This window comes from Electrona antarctica, assembly GCF_951216825.1.
Source record: "Electrona antarctica genome assembly, chromosome: 5".
Lineage (NCBI taxonomy): Eukaryota > Metazoa > Chordata > Actinopteri > Myctophiformes > Myctophidae > Electrona > Electrona antarctica.
Genome location: NC_136810.1, coordinates 40,154,602 through 40,171,260, shown reverse-complemented (window position 1 = coordinate 40,171,260; position 16,659 = coordinate 40,154,602). Strand labels below are relative to the sequence as shown.

Below are 16,659 nucleotides of genomic sequence, written 5' to 3'. Positions count from 1 at the left end.
GCCACTGTCTGGTAGCCCTGCTGCATTAGTCATTATCATGTCACGTTTCTATGTCTCATATCTTATTGTCACGTCATTATGATCCAGCACTATATATGTTTCCTGTTGTGTAATAAACTTTGTGAACCTTTAGCGTGATACTGTCTCGTGTCGCGTTATTGTTCTCCTGGGCCCGCCGCCGCACAACAACAATCACAATTCAACAGGATGAGCTGTCAATCCTGTTTACTCTCAGTCAGTGTTACAGGAATCCTCTGTCAGTTCACATTCCAAACACACCAGAGAGTTTCCAGTTAATACCAAAATAGTTTCTTGTAAGGAACTTTTCATTTTATTTTATTTTAATCCTGTGGTGCCATCCTTGCAAAGTACTCCAGGGAAGCTACACACTACTTACTAGTCCAGGGGCCGAGCCAGAATTTGGTACCATTTTGGTGACCATCAAATCTTGTATTTTTGAGGGGCACCGCAGCTTTTGACCCCACACGTCTCAATATTTGCCATTGATAATGAAAGGAGAAATTAGGTCAAATGTCCGCCAAATATGACGTAAATTTGTGGCAACAGGCATTCTGATTGGCCAGTATGAGATGATGCATGATGATGTACGATGATAAGAGCGCCCACACTCACTTCACACGGATGTGATTTTTGTATTCCTACATGTCTCTAGTTTATTATTTTTGTATGATACATCTTCCATTCAGTAGCTTAATGCCAGTTGTCGCCAGTTACGTGACAATACTATTTTCAACCTATATGAGGCAACATTTTCCAAATTGCATTATGCTTTAAGTAGCATGTGACGTGTCAAACTAGCTATAGGGTGTGTTCATGATTCTGAATCCATTCCAAGCATTAGTTTTGCACGAAAAACACTCCTTGGCCTAAATTCGGCCATAGCCACTTGCCCAAACCTCATCACATTTGTGATGACGGCTATGGCCGTTTTTAGCCCAAGAAGTGTTTTTCGTGCAAAACTAATGCTTGGAATGGATTAAGAATCATGAAAACCCCCTAGTTACTATTATCTTACTAGTGCAGTGCCTGTGAGTACTTGGAGGCGAGTCTATGACATCAGTATTATGACGTCAGTCATCTCCATATTTGAGCAGTACTATGACGGATCCTGGACGGATCCAAATACGGATATGTGTGACATCATAGCACTGATTCTAGCTGCTACTGCAAGGCACCATACAGTAGGCCTGTGTATGTCATCATGATGTCATGATGACGAGTCAGATCTGTTTCCTGTACAATATATAAGTCTGGGACTCTGTTATACTTACACACAACTCATATTTCAACTTATTAACTACTAGTGGTTTAACTTGCTCACTGCTAACTCATTTGAAATGGCCGCCGCCGCACCTTCTCCCGTGTTCTTAAACATCAGGCATCAGAAAACCACACTCTTCGTAGATGCCTTGGAGACCACCCCTATATATGAGGTGAAGCGCATTGTCGAGGGAATTACGAAGAAAGCACCTGAAGAACAGCTGCTCTTCAAAGATGACGTGCTGTTACAGGACGGCAAAACTCTTAAAGACTATGGCTTCACTTCAGCGAATGCAGGACCTCATGAGCCAAGCACAGTCGCTTTGGCTTTATGCAAGGCAGATAAGACGTTTGAGAAGGTGAAGATCGCCAACTACACCAGCCCAGCACAAAATGCCTGAAGCGTCAAGATGTTCGTGGAAAAGCAACCACTGGAGAGAGGGAGGAGCAGGTGCACAAGGGATGGACGGACAGGGTGTGGATCTTGTGGAATTAACAGCAATGAAGAAATAATGGGAAGGGGCCTTGCCGCCTTGCCCAGACGACCTGAGAGCTGAGACCCTTTGCTGCATGTCCTTCCCCATCTCCTGCCAACTTCTTCTCTCCACTGTCGCTAACGCTTGAGAAATGCACCCCCAAAAAATAACAAAATGGGGAAAAAAATTACAAAATGAAAAGAAAAATTATAATAAATAAATAAAAATAATAATAAAAGAATAATGAAAAAAGGTGTAAAAAATCACACCCGTGTGAACTGAGTGGTGTAAGGTTTTATATAGCATGATCAGCTGTGGTCTGACGTAATGTCTGATGTAATGAAATCACACCCGGATGTGATTTCACAACTGGCTTTTTTTGTGCAGAAAAAATGAGCATGGTTGCTACGGTCATCCAGTTCACCCGGGTGTGATTTAATTACGTCAGAAATTATTTTGAACATAGCAACCATGCTCATTTTTTCTGCACACAAAAGCCAGTTGTAGGAGTGGTTTACACCACTCAAAAAAACCCAAAACAATAGAAACTAGAAATGCACTACTAACTAATGTCTATTTACAACCTACTGTTCTAAACCCTTCACCATCAACAGCCAATAAACCACCATTCTATCAATGCCACCAAAGATGCACAATCCCTGATTGGCCAAGGGTACCACCAAAAATTCACAATCCCTGATTGGCCGAGGCAGTCACCGACATACGCAGCCGAAAACACAGCAATTCTATCAATGCCACCAAAGATGCACAATCCCTGATTGGCCAAGGGGACCACCAAAATTCACAATCCCTGATTGGCCGAGCCAGTCACTGACATACGCAGCCGAAAACATTACTTGCTCTGCTCGCGCAAGTAGCCTAATAATTGGCAGGAGGACTTTTCTGTTGAAGTGGGGGTTTGACCACATCACTAAGGGAAACAATTTCAAGGGGGTCACGAAGGCCATGACTTATCTCCTCCGTGATAATGTAGCCACGGCCAGGAGGCGAACCCGGGACCTCGTTCAAACAAACCGTGTACGTTACCAGTCGGCTAAAGAGCCATGGCCCTATGGGCGAGTGTGTAACACGCAGCCACCTATAGCCTACAGTCGCCGTCCCCACCTGGAAGCGCGTTCACACGCGCCAGCCAGGAGCTAGGCTCAACTGACTGGGGGGACCTCCACCCCAGGCAGGGTATGTGCTGTCGACTACGCTCACAGTCTGTGCCGCCAGACGCAACACTGCTGCCACCAATGTAGCCACGGCCGCGAGGCGAACCCGGGACCTCGTTCAAACAAGCTGTGTACGTTACCCGTCAGCTAAAGAGCCGAAGTCCTAGTGTTTGGTCCCCCCCTTGCCAGAGCCCACATCGAAAATAACCTTGGCCCATTACAACCCAATCTCAAACCCACTGTCAGAAACTTAGGTGTCATCTTTGACCCAGACCTCAACCTCCAACTACACATAAAGAAGGTCGTCCAATCTTCATTCTACCACCTCAGAAATATTTCTAAAATCAAACCATTCCTCACCACCTCCGAACTGACTAAAGTACTTCATACTTTCATCTTCTCCCGCCTAGACTACTGTAACTCTCTCTACACCTGCCTCTCAAAAAAATCTATCAACAGTCTCCAATTAGTACAAAATGACGCTGCCCGTCTCTTAACTGGTTCAAGAAAGTATGATCACACCCATCTTAGCTTCTCTGCACTGGCTGCCAGTTGAATTTCAAATTAATTTCAAAATTTTGGTCTTGCGCCACCTTATATCTCAGACCTACTGCCCCCATACATACCAGCCCGCAGTCTGAGATCCTCTAATAAAGCACTCCTAGCCCTACCAAAGGAGCCCCTGAACTCGACTGGTCGCATGGCCTTTTCCTTTAGGGCCCCCACCCTATGGAATGCTCTGCCCCTGGAAATCAGGCTCGCTGAGTCGGTTCCACATTTTAAATCTTTACTTAAAACTTTTTATAGACTATCTTTTAATCCTAATTTCTACCCGTTCCACCCATCTGTCTGTGTCCCTTTAATGCCCATATATGGAGATTTCTGTATCTGTCTTCTCTGGCATGCCCAAATATGGAATGTTGTGATGTCAGAACAGGCCAGCTCCATATATGGAGCATGGGCAGGGGCCTTTTGTGGCAGTTCTGGTCAACCGTGGGTCCGTCCGATTCGACACCGGGCACTGCACTCCCCGTGGGGGTGTCGAATTTGGGGGTGTCTGTGGAGCTAACGGTCCTCGAGTTACGTGCATTACAGCCATACACACGTACAGACAGACAGAGACATGGTGCATTTATATAATGTAATGTCTGTTTGTATTGTGGTACTTTTTGAGGAAAAAGTTCTATATGCATTGTGTATTGCGATTGAACAGATGCGAAATTTCAGAGCCTCAATAAAAATACATTGAAAAAATAAAATCAAACCCGTGTGAAGTGAGGGCGCTCTTATCATCGTACTTTCATCACTCCTGGTGAAAGCATCCCAGGAACAAAGCTAAGATACCTGAGCACAGCATGTATTCACCACCAGTGAAATGATAGATGCAGGCTCAACATTACTGTTCATTAATGAATGCAGATGGACCAGCTCTGGATGCCAAGCCACCATCCAAAGCATTTAGTGGCAAGACGTGTTGCAATAATTCAAGATCAAGTGTTGGTAACTGGTTGTTGATTTTACACAATTAAAATCATTCCAATAGCTGCCCCACTTTGTGAACCTCACCTCTTGCCTATAACTCATATGGAAGGGACGGGTGTACTGTAAATTGTTTTAGTTCATAGTTCAGGGTGTCATTTTTGATTCTCAAGCAATATAAAAAGCAATATAAAAAGTTACACTGTTTTAGAATGACCAGACAATATATACCACTGCACCCAGCCCAACTGTTTATGCATGCCATGATATTTCAATTATAAAACCAGTTCACAATGTGAGCTATAGATAACCACATCTGAGCTCAACTTAATTTGTTTCATTTTGTGCAATGTGCATAGTGTTTTGTCTCATGTTGAGTTGGGCTTGTGACAGGAAAAACAACATGAGAAGCACTCATGTAACACATCTGGGCACATTGATAGTTGTTGCCCAAGCAGACTATAAATATATAGTGTTGAAGTTGGTTCCTTTGGAAACCTTGGAATTGGGTTTGATCATTAACTTCACCTGTCACAGCTGAGTAATGGCCTGTTTGAACTATGAAGTGTTTACATGACTTCACTTTTTTCAACAAGCACTGAATGAAATGGTACCATTGCATAATCGTTAGAAAATATAACATGCTTAGTTTTGACAGTTTTCTAAAATTCTCCTTTATCAAATTGATATTTAAATGTGCATGTTAATGATCTTGCCCCAGCTGTATTGTATCCTTGGTTAAAAGAGACAGGTTGGCCTAATAATAGAATCACCACAAGGGAATCAGCAGACAGCAACGACAAGGTATAGCACCACCTTTGGTCAGTCATCTTATTTAGTAAAAAGGATACACCTGTGGAATGCCCTACCAAATTAAATAAAAAATCACACCTGTGTGAACTGAGTGGTGCAACTCCCCCCCCCGTATCAAGTTTTATAACTTGATACATGGTTTTTTGTATTGTAAAAGGTTTGACAGGTCAAAGGCCTTGACAGGTCATAAATAAATAAATAAAATATTCCTCTGTTGAAGAATTGAGGAAGATTCGAGGAACAAAAGTTACTAGGCTACTTGGTGGCTGTTTATTTGAAACGTATTGAAGACAAGTGTATTCACATCTCAACATCACTATTGCATCATCTCGACAAACAAATATGTAGTGCTCAGTATGGTTACGGTCATGATTCACGAATGAAGGAACTGTTCACCTGCTGCTACCATAGCCACAATCAGTATGGTCGTACATTACATGGAGCATTATTTACAGGGCAGGTACATTAAGGCTATTGTGTAATTTAAAAACATGTTTATGCTGGCTAAATGCCATGTGAATTCCCTCCAATAATCAATAAAGGTTTTTCTGTTTTTTATTTTATCAAGTATTTCAGATTTTGATCTCATCTGGCATATAGGCTACTGTAGCTTTTATCTGGATTTTAATATTACTTTAAACACACAAAACAATATATGAATACAATTAAAAAATCTGCATAATATGGATTACTTTATGACATACAGCGCCTTATACTTATTCAGCTGGAGCTACCAGTTTAACCAGTTCATCAACAAGGAAGTCTTGCCTTGAACTGATTTTCTGTCTGAATTCAAATGACAACATAACTTTACAGGAAGGAGCTCATGATGGCAGCCAGGGTTTCGCTCTCTGAGGGGGACCTGCTGTGTCCGATATGCCGTGAGGTTTTTAGCGTCCCTGTTCAACTGAAATGTGGTCATAACTTTTGCAAAGTTTGTCTACAGAAGCTCTGGGAATGTATAGGATGTCGAGAATGCCCTAAGTGTCGCACAATGTCCACCTCTGAGAGGCCTCCTATCAACTTGGCACTAAAGATAGCAGCAGAGTATTTTCAAGAGCAAAGGACAAGTGAGAATACAGAAGAACTCTGCATTTGGCACAACGAAAAGCTGAAGCTTTTCTGTCAGAAGGATGAAGAGACCATCTGTCTGATTTGTCAGACATCAAAGCAGCATAAAATACATGAATGTTGCCCAGTAGGAGAGGCAGCCCTGGAGAAAAAGGTACAGTAACAGGTGTATGTACAGTTGGAGGCCATCGATATTGTCCTTTTCTTTTTGCTGAGGTTTGCGTGATGTGCGCAAAAGGACAGTTAACCCATTTTGGGCGGGAACCCCTTTTGGTGTTTTAAACTATGTTTAAAATGTAGCTATTGAATTTAGCTATCGAAAAATAGCAGATCTACAAGCTCATAGTGCGCCACCGAGTGGCGCGCTATGAGCTTGTAGGTCTGCTATTTTTGAAAAATTGTGAAAATATTTATTTCAGAAAACTGGAGGATTTAGAAGGATTTTTTAAAATTTTGAGGTCAGGCCTAAATGGGTCAAATGATAAGGGACAATATCGGTGGCACCCAACTGTAAGAATCATATCATAACAGGGAAAACATACAGTATAAGAGTATTAACTGGTTAGTAATGTGAATCTGCATGGAAAAGAGGCATTGTTATCAGTGATAGTGATAATACTAGTTTCTTGCCATCTACATTTCAGAAAGAAATATCTGCCAAGCTGCAACCCCTGCAAAAACAGCTAAAGGTACTCAACAAGACAAACGAGCAATGGGAGGAAACCAAAACATATTTAAAGGTAAATTTCATGATGTTTATTATTATACAATGTTTTAGTTATATAACACAAACAAAAAGACTAACTGTTTGGTCTCCCTAAAATTATAGTCACAAACAAATGAAAATGAGAACGCAATAAAGAAGGAATTTGGGAAGTTACACCAGTTTCTTTGGGAGGAAGAGGCGGCCACATTGATTAAGCTACGACAAGAAGAAGAAAAGAAACTCTGGGTGATGTCGGTGAAGTTAGAGAGCATTGAAAATAAGATCAAAGACCTCTCAGAGATAATCAGTGATGTAGAGCAAGCCATCAGAAAAAAGGACATTCCTTTCTTACAGGTAGTTACTGTATGCTTCCTTGTATGACAAAAATAACTTCAATATCAGATTAGAGACTCATATACCGATGTACAATTATTTGAACTGCTTCCATTCCACTCCCCTCATTGTAGGACTACAAGAACACAAAAAGCAGGTATTTATAAGCACTGGCACTGAAAGATTACTTAAGTTGAACTGATAGACCATCAAGAGGCCATGTTTTATCATTTTAATAAAAAATAGGTAGGCCTATAATGTAATATGTTGTCATTGGGTTCCAGATGGTTAAATTTACAACTTTAAGCATTTACCTTTACATGCATGGTTTATATGAGAGATGATTGAAGAAGCTCCTTCGGTATAACTAACTACTTACTAAAGCCAATTTCATCAGTCCAAAAAATTATATATTTTCTCTTTACCTTCCAGGGCCAAATACAACTTTGTTGATCCAGAGTGTATTCGGGATATTTTAATAGATTCTGCTAAACATATGGGGACACTGAAATTCCGGACATGGAGGAAGATGTTTGAAGTTATTGAGTGTGGTGAGTAAACAAGACCATTAATTCTATCATTAACGCAAGTACCAACACCAAAGACAAATGCTTATCCGTAAGAGGGGTGCGTCTATGGAACAGCCTGGATAAGGATCTGAAAATGTGCTCATCAGTCACCAAATTCAAACAGATGTTTAAATCCAAAGTAATAAATAGATATAAAACATTAGAATAAATAATTAAATAAATGTTAATATATACAAATGCAATTATTAATAAGTAATGTATAAATATTACAAAGAAGGCAATAGAGGGTCTGAGTCTTATCATTCCATACACGAACTCATTTCATTATTATTATTACTATTATGTTATTTTCTTATTTTACTGTCTGACAGTTTTGTCAGCTTTATTATTATCATTATTATTATTATTTCTTTTTTATTTGGTTCTGTAAACCAATAGGGTAGGCAATTATAAGCTTTTAGCTTCAGCCTACACCTTTTCGGGCCACTCAAGTGTATAATGTATTATGTATTGTTATACATGTGAAAGGTTCGAAATAAACTAAACTAAACTAAACTAAACTAATTAAGCCTGGTCATGACGATGTCCCTCACTGAAGATTACAGATTTTTGCAATGCAATGCATTGATAGATAGAAAATGATATATTTTCAGGGAAAGACACCGTTGTATGACTATGGTTAAGCTTTACCTGTACTAGGAATGCCAATGCACGATTATTGCTCATATCGGTATTGGCCTTAAAGATGCAATATCAGTATCGAACCGATATAAAATTAGTGTATAACATATGTAAACTAATCCCTACTGGAATTATTGCAATAATAATAGTAATCCTGCATTCCTAACCAGTACCATTATAATTGTCACTGTCGGGCAGAAACCATGTATCTCCATCGTCATATATCTTCGTTTTGTTTTTCATAAATTAATGCCCTATTTTTTTATACACTTTGTTCTATGACTGTGTCACACAAAAGTAGGCTAGACACGCCGGTAGTGATGCAACGTGCTGTGCGCTTGTAGATCTGTTATTATAAAAATGAACATTTTAGTTAGGTGGTGAAGGTTTTCTTAATTTCCAGAATTTTGCCCCCAGAGCCAAAACTACTAGTAATTGGTGTACTGACCATGGTATTACTGATTCAACAATACAATTCATTTAAAGCTGCTATCAAAGCAAATCTGGGCTTCCATAAGACCTCAACAGTGCCACAGGCTTATCACCTCCATGCCACACCCCATTGATAAAATAATTTGTTTAAAAGTAGCCCAGACCACGTATTGAGTGCATCAAATAAACATACATTTCAGATGGTCGACATTTCTGTATAAATATCTTTTTTTAGTGATCTCAGAATGAGATGAGTTTCATGAGCTGTATGCCATAATCATCAAGATTAAAACAAAAAAAGGTTTTAAATAGTTCACTTTATGCGCAATTAATCTAGAATATATGAAAGTTTTACATTTTGAATTACATTACGGAAGAAAACCTTTCCACGATATTCAACATTTGAGATGCACCTGTATATTGACTAGAGTGTACTACTAAAATGTTATTTCCAACCCCCTGTAATGTATGCTTCTAGCTCCCATCACTCTGGACCCAAACACAGCTCAGTCCAACCTGAAATTCTCAGAGGAATTGACCAGTGTGTGGTACGGCAGTAAGCAGCTCCTCCCCGACAACCCTGAACGATGCAGCAGCCGGATGGCCGTGCTGGGAGCGACTGGCTTTGTTTCTGGCAAGCACAGCTGGACAGTGGAGGTGGGAAAAGGAAAAGATTGGTACATAGGCATGGCCAGAGAGTCCATCAGAAGAAAGACTACCATCTTCTTGAACCCAGCAGAGGGCTTCTGGGTCATTGGCCTGTGTAATGGGGACACGTACTGGGCTCAGACCACACCTCGCACCAAACTAGTGGTGAAATATAAACCCCAGAGAGTCACAGTGGAGCTGGACTTTGACAAGGGGAAGGTGGTGTTCATCAACGCTACTGATTTAACACCAATGTATACATTCAAAGACCGATTCACTGAGAGAATGTTCCCTTACTTTTCTCCCGGTATGTACGAGGATGGGAAAAGCTCCAACCCACTGAGAATTTGTCCAATGTCAGTATCTATAGATGTAGAGCAGACCAAGACCAAGCTAGCTTGCTGGCAGAAACATGTATAGTTCTTTTTTGACGAAAAATACGATTCTAACCAATGATGACATCACAAAACATGTGATTTTGTAAGTTGCTGTATATATGGACTTCAGGCAACATATTTATATATAGGTTTTAACTAACTGTAAATTTAGACTTAATTCTGAACATTCTTTCTTCACATCATATTACATTGTACACAGTAACCCATTGATGCCTGAGGCCGAATCTGGGAACGCCTTCTAGGGCCTGACCTAAGGTTTCTAAAAACCTTCAAATTCTGATTTATTTTTTTAAATAGTTATGTTGCTACATGTATAGCAATAGCTGATGAGACACAGAGAGCGCGCTGGCATCAAAGGTAGAACAACGTATACGTTGCACCAGGCATCAATGGGGTAATCATGAATTTTCTTCCTCTTTGTTTTTAGTTTTTCTCTGAGAGGCCATATCTTTCAGTTTTGAGTCCAGCTTTCTTTGCAGATAAGCCTTCTTGTTGGGGTCCATAGATTTGTCTGTCTTTCCACTACCAGCGTAGAGAACACCTTCTTTGCTTATTCTCATCCGAGCGTGAGTCTTGGCTTTGTCTCCACAACCATGGACCTGAAAGTGATTCAAGTTTGATTTTATGAGCATACACGACAACCATAAAAAAGAACAATATATTTGTTATGAAATGATTTGTAATAAAGCTTATCAAAGACATGGCTGAAATAGTATTTGCATTATTATTTGTATGTATTACATCCAGGTAGGATCAATCAAGACCATTCATCGTGTCACACAAAATTATCCTGTGTTGACTTCAAATGATTTCCTGTGATTGCCTACGCTTTGGAGTATTTCCATCCCAAATGTAACTCTTTCTTCATCAAGTATGGTTCTCATATACAGTACACTCCACACATCTTACCTCTGGTATGTGGTGACTCAGGCAATATTGTCTATTGCAAAACCTGCAAAGTTGGCCAAGTAATAGCACAGATGCTTTACATTTGGCAAAACTGCACACACTTTCGGCCTTCACCACAGCATTTATGAGCGTGTCAAAGTCGTCATCCACAGTGGCTGCAGCAGCAATATCGCAGGCACCTGCTTTGGTGCGGTTCTTTCCTGAGAAAAAAAAAGAGATCTGCCTGTTACTACCGTCACTGCCTTTAGCGTAGACATGTAACAAACCAAAAAAAAGTCAAATCCAGTTCCAGTAATACGAATGGGGTGATCACTTCCTGCCTCCTATGAATAGTTTTATTTTTGTTGAATTATTCGTAATCCTTTTTATTTAGTCACAAAATGTAATGCTTTTGCTGAAGTGACCTTCCCTCACCAAATGTAACTCACAGAATTGATGTTGAGTCAACAAATCTCATCATGTCCATATACATTTTCGATGTGACAAAGAACTGTATCAGGCAGGCATCATGAGAATACTCAACCAGCAAAACATATAATTTCATTTTATATTAACTTGTAATGAACCAAATGCTACCTTTAGCCGACTTGGTCTTCTTAGAAGATTGGGCTGTGTGAATGTTAATGTTACCCTGTTGCTTCTTTTGCTTGGCATTTTCTTCCCGTTTCTGTTGCTCCCTTCTCATTCGCTCCAAATGTAAACTTTTCAAGTCTAGTGCAGCTTGTGAGGATGGCCCGTCTTGGGGCTCTGGGTCAATTTCCCCAATTTCCTGGGTGAGTCCTGTTGACTCCTCAGTGACAACATCCTCAGTTAGTTTGGACTGCAGCGGTCTGGAGACAGTGATGCATCGGGTCTTCCCCTCCCCTATGCTTTCATGCCTGAGGCCCAGCTCTTCTGAGATCTGGTGGACCAGAAGGCGATCGTGGGAGTTGAGGCATGATGGGAATTGTAGTTCCGTGCGGTTTAGGTCATTCAGAAAGGTTTCAACCTGCGCCCTGATCTCTGTGTATTTTCTCTTCTCTTGCTCATCACTGAGAGGCAGAATGGAGGACTTTGTGTGCTTATTGGAGCCAGCATTATCAAACTTACTCTTGGTACCAGTAGGTATTATTGGTCTTGGCTCTACTTTGCCCACATTGTGATCTTTGACCTTCGGTTTGGTAGACAAGGAGCTGTTAGCATCAGTGTTAGCCTTGGTCTCTTTGTGGTTCCGGGTATAATTTTGTGGTACGATGTCATGGAGGTACTCGAAGGCGGTTCGGACCTCTCCGCAGGCCGTCATGTGGCTGATCAGAGACTTCAGAAAGGCATGGCTTTGAACGGTCTGTGAGTCACACACCACAGCAATATGACGCCTGGCACGGGTAACGGCCACGTTTATCCTTCTGTCTTCAGCAAGAAATCCAACTTCACCTAAATAAAACGTAACAATGTACATTAAGAAGGATGTCACATTTGTCAATATAGTCTGTGATACATACACAGGTTAGGCTTCGTGTCGAGAGGTTACCTTTTCGGTTAGAGCGAACTAATGACAGTACCACAGCCTCTTTCTCTCTGCCCTGAAAGCCATCAACAGACTTGATCTCCAGCTCTGGGTGTCTCAGAGAAAGCCTCTGACGCAGAAGATGAACCTTTACAGAGATCACAACTCATAAGTCTGGGAGTCTAGGAAATATTCTTCTATCAAAGACCATAATCTCTCAAGCGCCCACCGGGGTTTAGCTTGGCAGGTCAGTACTTTCACAATTTACAGAATACAACTTTTTTTTGTGTAGGTGTGTGTCTTTTTTCTTCTTATTTTGTATGTCATAGTAATGATGACTAAAATCAATGCCTTACCTGTAAATTGTAGGGTGCAATAACAGCTATGTCTTTAGCTTTTAATCCAGCTTCCATCAAGGCTTTTATGTGAAGCTCAACAATGTCTACTTCACCTGGGGGGGGAGACAACAAAACAAAACTGTTTGCATTTGACATCCAACCACTAAATAATGTTAAAATGCAAACAGACAGGGACTAACCTTGATTGCCTTTAGATTGCTCATCGTCATTCTCCATCTCACTCAGCCCACAGCCAGCTGTATCGATGAGGAGAAGAGGGGTACTAGTCTCCTCCACACAGGTTATTCCTGGAAGATCTCTATTTGGGGAAAACACCACTATAAGTATGTGTTCTTGGTAAACCTAAATTCATTCTTGAATTTAAATATTTTAATTGTATAATAACTCGTTCTAACTTTAGCAAGTGATTCGCCACAGAGCTGTGGGCAGTCAGTCTTCCCTGGTACATCTCTTTGGAGGCCCACTCCATAATAGCACTGTTCATGCGATACTGTACTGTTAGCATGCGGACCACCGTATCCCCATATTTCTGAATGAGCCTCTCCATCAGGCTGACAGATAAGCCTTTTGATGCAGCCCTACAGGACACAGGAGACACGAGAGCAAATAAGCTCAACGATGAATGTACAAAAAAAGGCAAGTAAGTTCTAAATGTTTCAATGCATAAGCAGAAAAATAGGAGATGAAACTGTTTAAAGTAACAGGAGTCGGCATTGTTCATTTGAGAGTAAAACATTTACTTTTGTGATTTGATTGTTGGTGGTAGTTGCTTGTAGTCTCCTGCCAAGATGCACTTGCGTGCTTTAAGCAGGGCAATCCAGCAGCTGCTCTCCAGGGCCTGGGCACACTCATCTATCACTACCCAATCAAAATGGTCAGCTGGCAGGAACTTCAGAGGACCATCACCAGAAGCACCTGGGAGACACAGGAGACAAGTGGCTGCTGATTCAACTGCCTTTCATCCTGCCTGTTGTGTTTGAGTGGCATTATCCAGACTGGAGGCCAATTCTGACCTGTGTTGGTGGATAACACGACATCAGCACTTTTCAGGATCTGGCCGATGGCTGTTGCCTCCCTGGTTCTCAGCTCTTTTCGCAGCTCACCTAGCTCCCGTTTGAAGCTGGACCGCTCACCTTTGTCACGCATCTTCTTCATTCCCGTCTTTAGAAACGAATAAGAGGTATGCTTTACGAACATGTTCAAAACATTGCACCTGCAAGTGGTGACAGATGCATTCACATACTTACAAGAGCTTTATCAATGTCTTTGCGGATGTCAGCGATGATATTTGTGTTGTCACTGTGGGCGAGGACAGCATCTAGGGAGTGTTTCTGTATAGACTCCAGTAGTCTGGCGGGATGACCTAGTCTCAAGACCTTGGCTTTGCAACGAGCTAACCTCTCAACCAGATTATCCACAGCCACATTGGATGCGGCACAGCACAAAACCTACACAAACAGAGTTATTTTAAATTATTACAACCAGACTGAGAATGTTCTATTGACAAAAGCAACAGGATAAAAATGGGCTCGCAGTAGCTCAGTGTGTAACAATTGTGACAAATTATTCAGGGTATCTGCACTTCTATGAGGGCTCTATGACAATACATGCACCCATTGCTTTCAACTACAATATACCTTTTGTCCTTGCTTGATTGCTTGGAGGATAATCTCAACTACTGTGGTAGTCTTCCCAGTGCCTGGCGGGCCATGAATCACAGCCACTTCCCTCTGAGACAGAGCAAAGGACACAGCTTCTCTCTGGGACTCATCCAGCTCCACATTAAAAAAAGATACATCATCTGAAAAGCGACAATAAATACATCAAATATTGCTTACTTAAAATTGAGAGTGATCTCTGTCATCTTAAATTACATCTAAAATGACATTTTGAACCCCAACCTGTGTATACACTGTAGATTCACATTTTCTATACATTTGGATTGAGATGCCAACCGATTCCTCTGGGGACTATGGGCTATATCTTGTGCCACCCCTTAACCCTCATCCCTAAACTTATTTGCCATTTTTTACTATTTTGTTTGTTTGTTGTTTTTCAAAATAGTAAAAAATGACAATTAAGTTTAGGGATATATATAAGGTAAGCCGGTAATTATCAATCAATCATCATGTCACCGTAACAACAGTAAGAGTAAGAAGATGGACTAGCATGAATCGATAGGTATCTTTATATGGTTTCCAATAAAAAATATATATACTGTATATGGGTGGCCATAGCTGAATGGTTAGTGAGCCTGCCTAGGACTCCAGAGGTCCCAGATACGAATCCAGCTAATGTGTCGAAGTGTTCCTGAGCAAGACACTTAACCCCTAACTGCCCCTCCCCTCCTATGTGGGCAGCACTCAGCTGGGTGAAGCAGAAAACTGAAGTTCACCAGTGGGTATGATACGTATTGTTTGTGAAAAGCTTACTTGACTGTGAGTGAGAGCTAGGTGCTGAGTACCCAAACAGAACCCCAATAAGACCGGAGGCTGGCCCACTGCTGTATCCATTCAAAGTATTCAAGGCTCTGCAAAAAGACATCATGGTGAAAACACACTGCTTGCTTCATGTGTGAATTTGTCTAAAATACATCCACAAAAAGGCATGTTCCATAACAAATAACACTCACCGTTTCATCCGTTTGTAGGTGACATCGTTTGCCAACTTCAAGAGGTTGTAGAGGGAGTCTGAGTCAACACTGAATCCATCCTGAGAGTCTTCAAATGCCACTGTTATAGATACTTGGCTGATTCTGGTCACTATCCCTGTGCCAAGCTGCGAGGCAGCACTGCATCCACTTGTGTCATATAAGCCAACAATGTCCCCTGTAAGAAAGGCCGGAATATTTATATTACTAAGCTTAATGTGAGCATCTATGATTGAAAACAGATACATACATTTTTCTCAACTGTTCTCACCGGGTCCAAAACTGTTACTAGGAAGAAGTGACGGGCCGACATGTTTCCTTGGTTCTAGAATGACGAGTGTCCGACCATACAGGCCTGTAGACTGACTTCCTAGCTGTAGTTTCAGAAGACATACTCCTTTGCTCTGAAGATCCTTAAGAGAGATGTTCTCCTGCCATAACCTGTGGAAAGACGAACCCAGAAAACACTTTTCACTGATGTTTATCAATGCCCACACTACCTTAATAAGGGGAACAAAACTGTGGCCAGGGGTTAGAGAAGTATACACCTTCATCGTAAAGCATGTATCTTTCATTATAAAAGGGGGAAATATCAATAGAAAAATATTCATTTTAGCTGTTTCTTCAATGCATGATGACGAGCCACAGTTCACATACCTGGTCTCCTCTATTTCAGCCTCTCTCTCCTCCTGTAGAAGCTCAAGTGTCGTGGACACAAACCGTTCAATTTCCATTACTCACTAAAAAGGAGCAATCAATCAATCAACATCAGAGATATGACAGACAGTCAGTTAATAAAGCTTATAGCACGTAAAACAAGCAATAACAAGCATAGCAGATAATGGCAACTAATATACAACATATCTCGTATTTTTGTACTAGCTTCTTTATTTGATCTTGCAATCGGGGTATTTTGATATCCCGAGTGTATAAACTGTTACACTCTTAACCATGTTAAAAACTTGCTAGCACTTACATTACGTTAGAGTGAAATACTTAGAAAACTGTCAAGTCAAAGTCAATGACACTCACGTATTTCCTGAGATAAGATCAAAACATCGGGGTATAATAACAATAATGTTGATATCAGTTTTAAACGCGGTGATTAATTTGTGATGCAAAGCAAATTGCAAAATGACATTTACCCCGGTAGCTAAAAATGTCTTCTTCGACTACTACCCTGCAACTAGACTGGATTTGGTGTGTAAAAAAAAAGCAGCACTGCCACCTAC

At 41.0% G+C, this 16,659-nt stretch overlaps 2 protein-coding genes across 5 annotated transcripts; one reads left to right on the top strand and one right to left on the bottom strand.

The window, feature by feature from the left end:
* Positions 1–6,106: 6,106 nt before the first annotated feature.
* LOC306923475 (zinc-binding protein A33-like) lies at positions 6,107–10,305 on the top strand. The gene is made up of 6 exons (XM_079501597.1): positions 6,107–6,449; positions 6,940–7,035; positions 7,125–7,355; positions 7,469–7,491; positions 7,767–7,885; positions 9,456–10,305. Exons 1-6 carry the CDS (start codon positions 6,219–6,221, stop codon positions 10,043–10,045), a joined length of 1,290 nt encoding a protein of 429 aa, XP_079357723.1. The 5' UTR covers positions 6,107–6,218; the 3' UTR covers positions 10,046–10,305.
* ighmbp2 (immunoglobulin mu DNA binding protein 2) lies at positions 10,094–16,650 on the bottom strand. 4 transcript variants are annotated; one of them, XM_079501583.1, is made up of 16 exons: positions 16,573–16,650; positions 16,085–16,167; positions 15,699–15,868; positions 15,410–15,605; positions 15,210–15,307; positions 14,415–14,578; positions 14,025–14,225; positions 13,791–13,938; positions 13,518–13,692; positions 13,173–13,355; positions 12,957–13,075; positions 12,775–12,869; positions 12,443–12,566; positions 11,509–12,345; positions 10,933–11,132; positions 10,094–10,622 (listed from the first exon to the last, which is right to left on the bottom strand). In XM_079501583.1, the coding sequence occupies exons 2-16, from the start codon at positions 16,159–16,161 to the stop codon at positions 10,422–10,424; spliced, it is 2,988 nt and encodes a 995-aa protein (XP_079357709.1). In that variant the 5' UTR covers positions 16,162–16,167; positions 16,573–16,650; the 3' UTR covers positions 10,094–10,421. The 4 variants fall into 4 exon arrangements, with proteins under 4 accessions (XP_079357709.1, XP_079357708.1, XP_079357710.1 ...); XM_079501582.1 differs by having other exon boundaries at positions 16,085–16,163; positions 16,454–16,591; XM_079501584.1 differs by having other exon boundaries at positions 16,460–16,576.
* Between the last annotated feature and the right edge of the window lie 9 nt (positions 16,651–16,659).

Coding starts and splice junctions, on each gene's coding strand:
- LOC306923475 (XM_079501597.1), top strand. CDS start 6,219: ATGTCCACCTCTGAGAGGCCTCCTATCAACTTGGCACTAAAGATAGCA. Junction 7,036..7,124: donor AAACCAAAACATATTTAAAG/GTAAATTTCATG, acceptor CTAAAATTATAG/TCACAAACAAATGAAAATGA. Junction 7,492..7,766: donor TACAAGAACACAAAAAGCAG/GTATTTATAAGC, acceptor TTTACCTTCCAG/GGCCAAATACAACTTTGTTG.
- ighmbp2 (XM_079501583.1), bottom strand. CDS start 16,161: ATGGAAATTGAACGGTTTGTGTCCACGACACTTGAGCTTCTACAGGAG. Junction 12,346..12,442: donor AGTTCGCTCTAACCGAAAAG/GTAACCTCTCGA, acceptor CGTTTTATTTAG/GTGAAGTTGGATTTCTTGCT. Junction 11,133..11,508: donor GAAGACCAAGTCGGCTAAAG/GTAGCATTTGGT, acceptor TTTTTTTCTCAG/GAAAGAACCGCACCAAAGCA.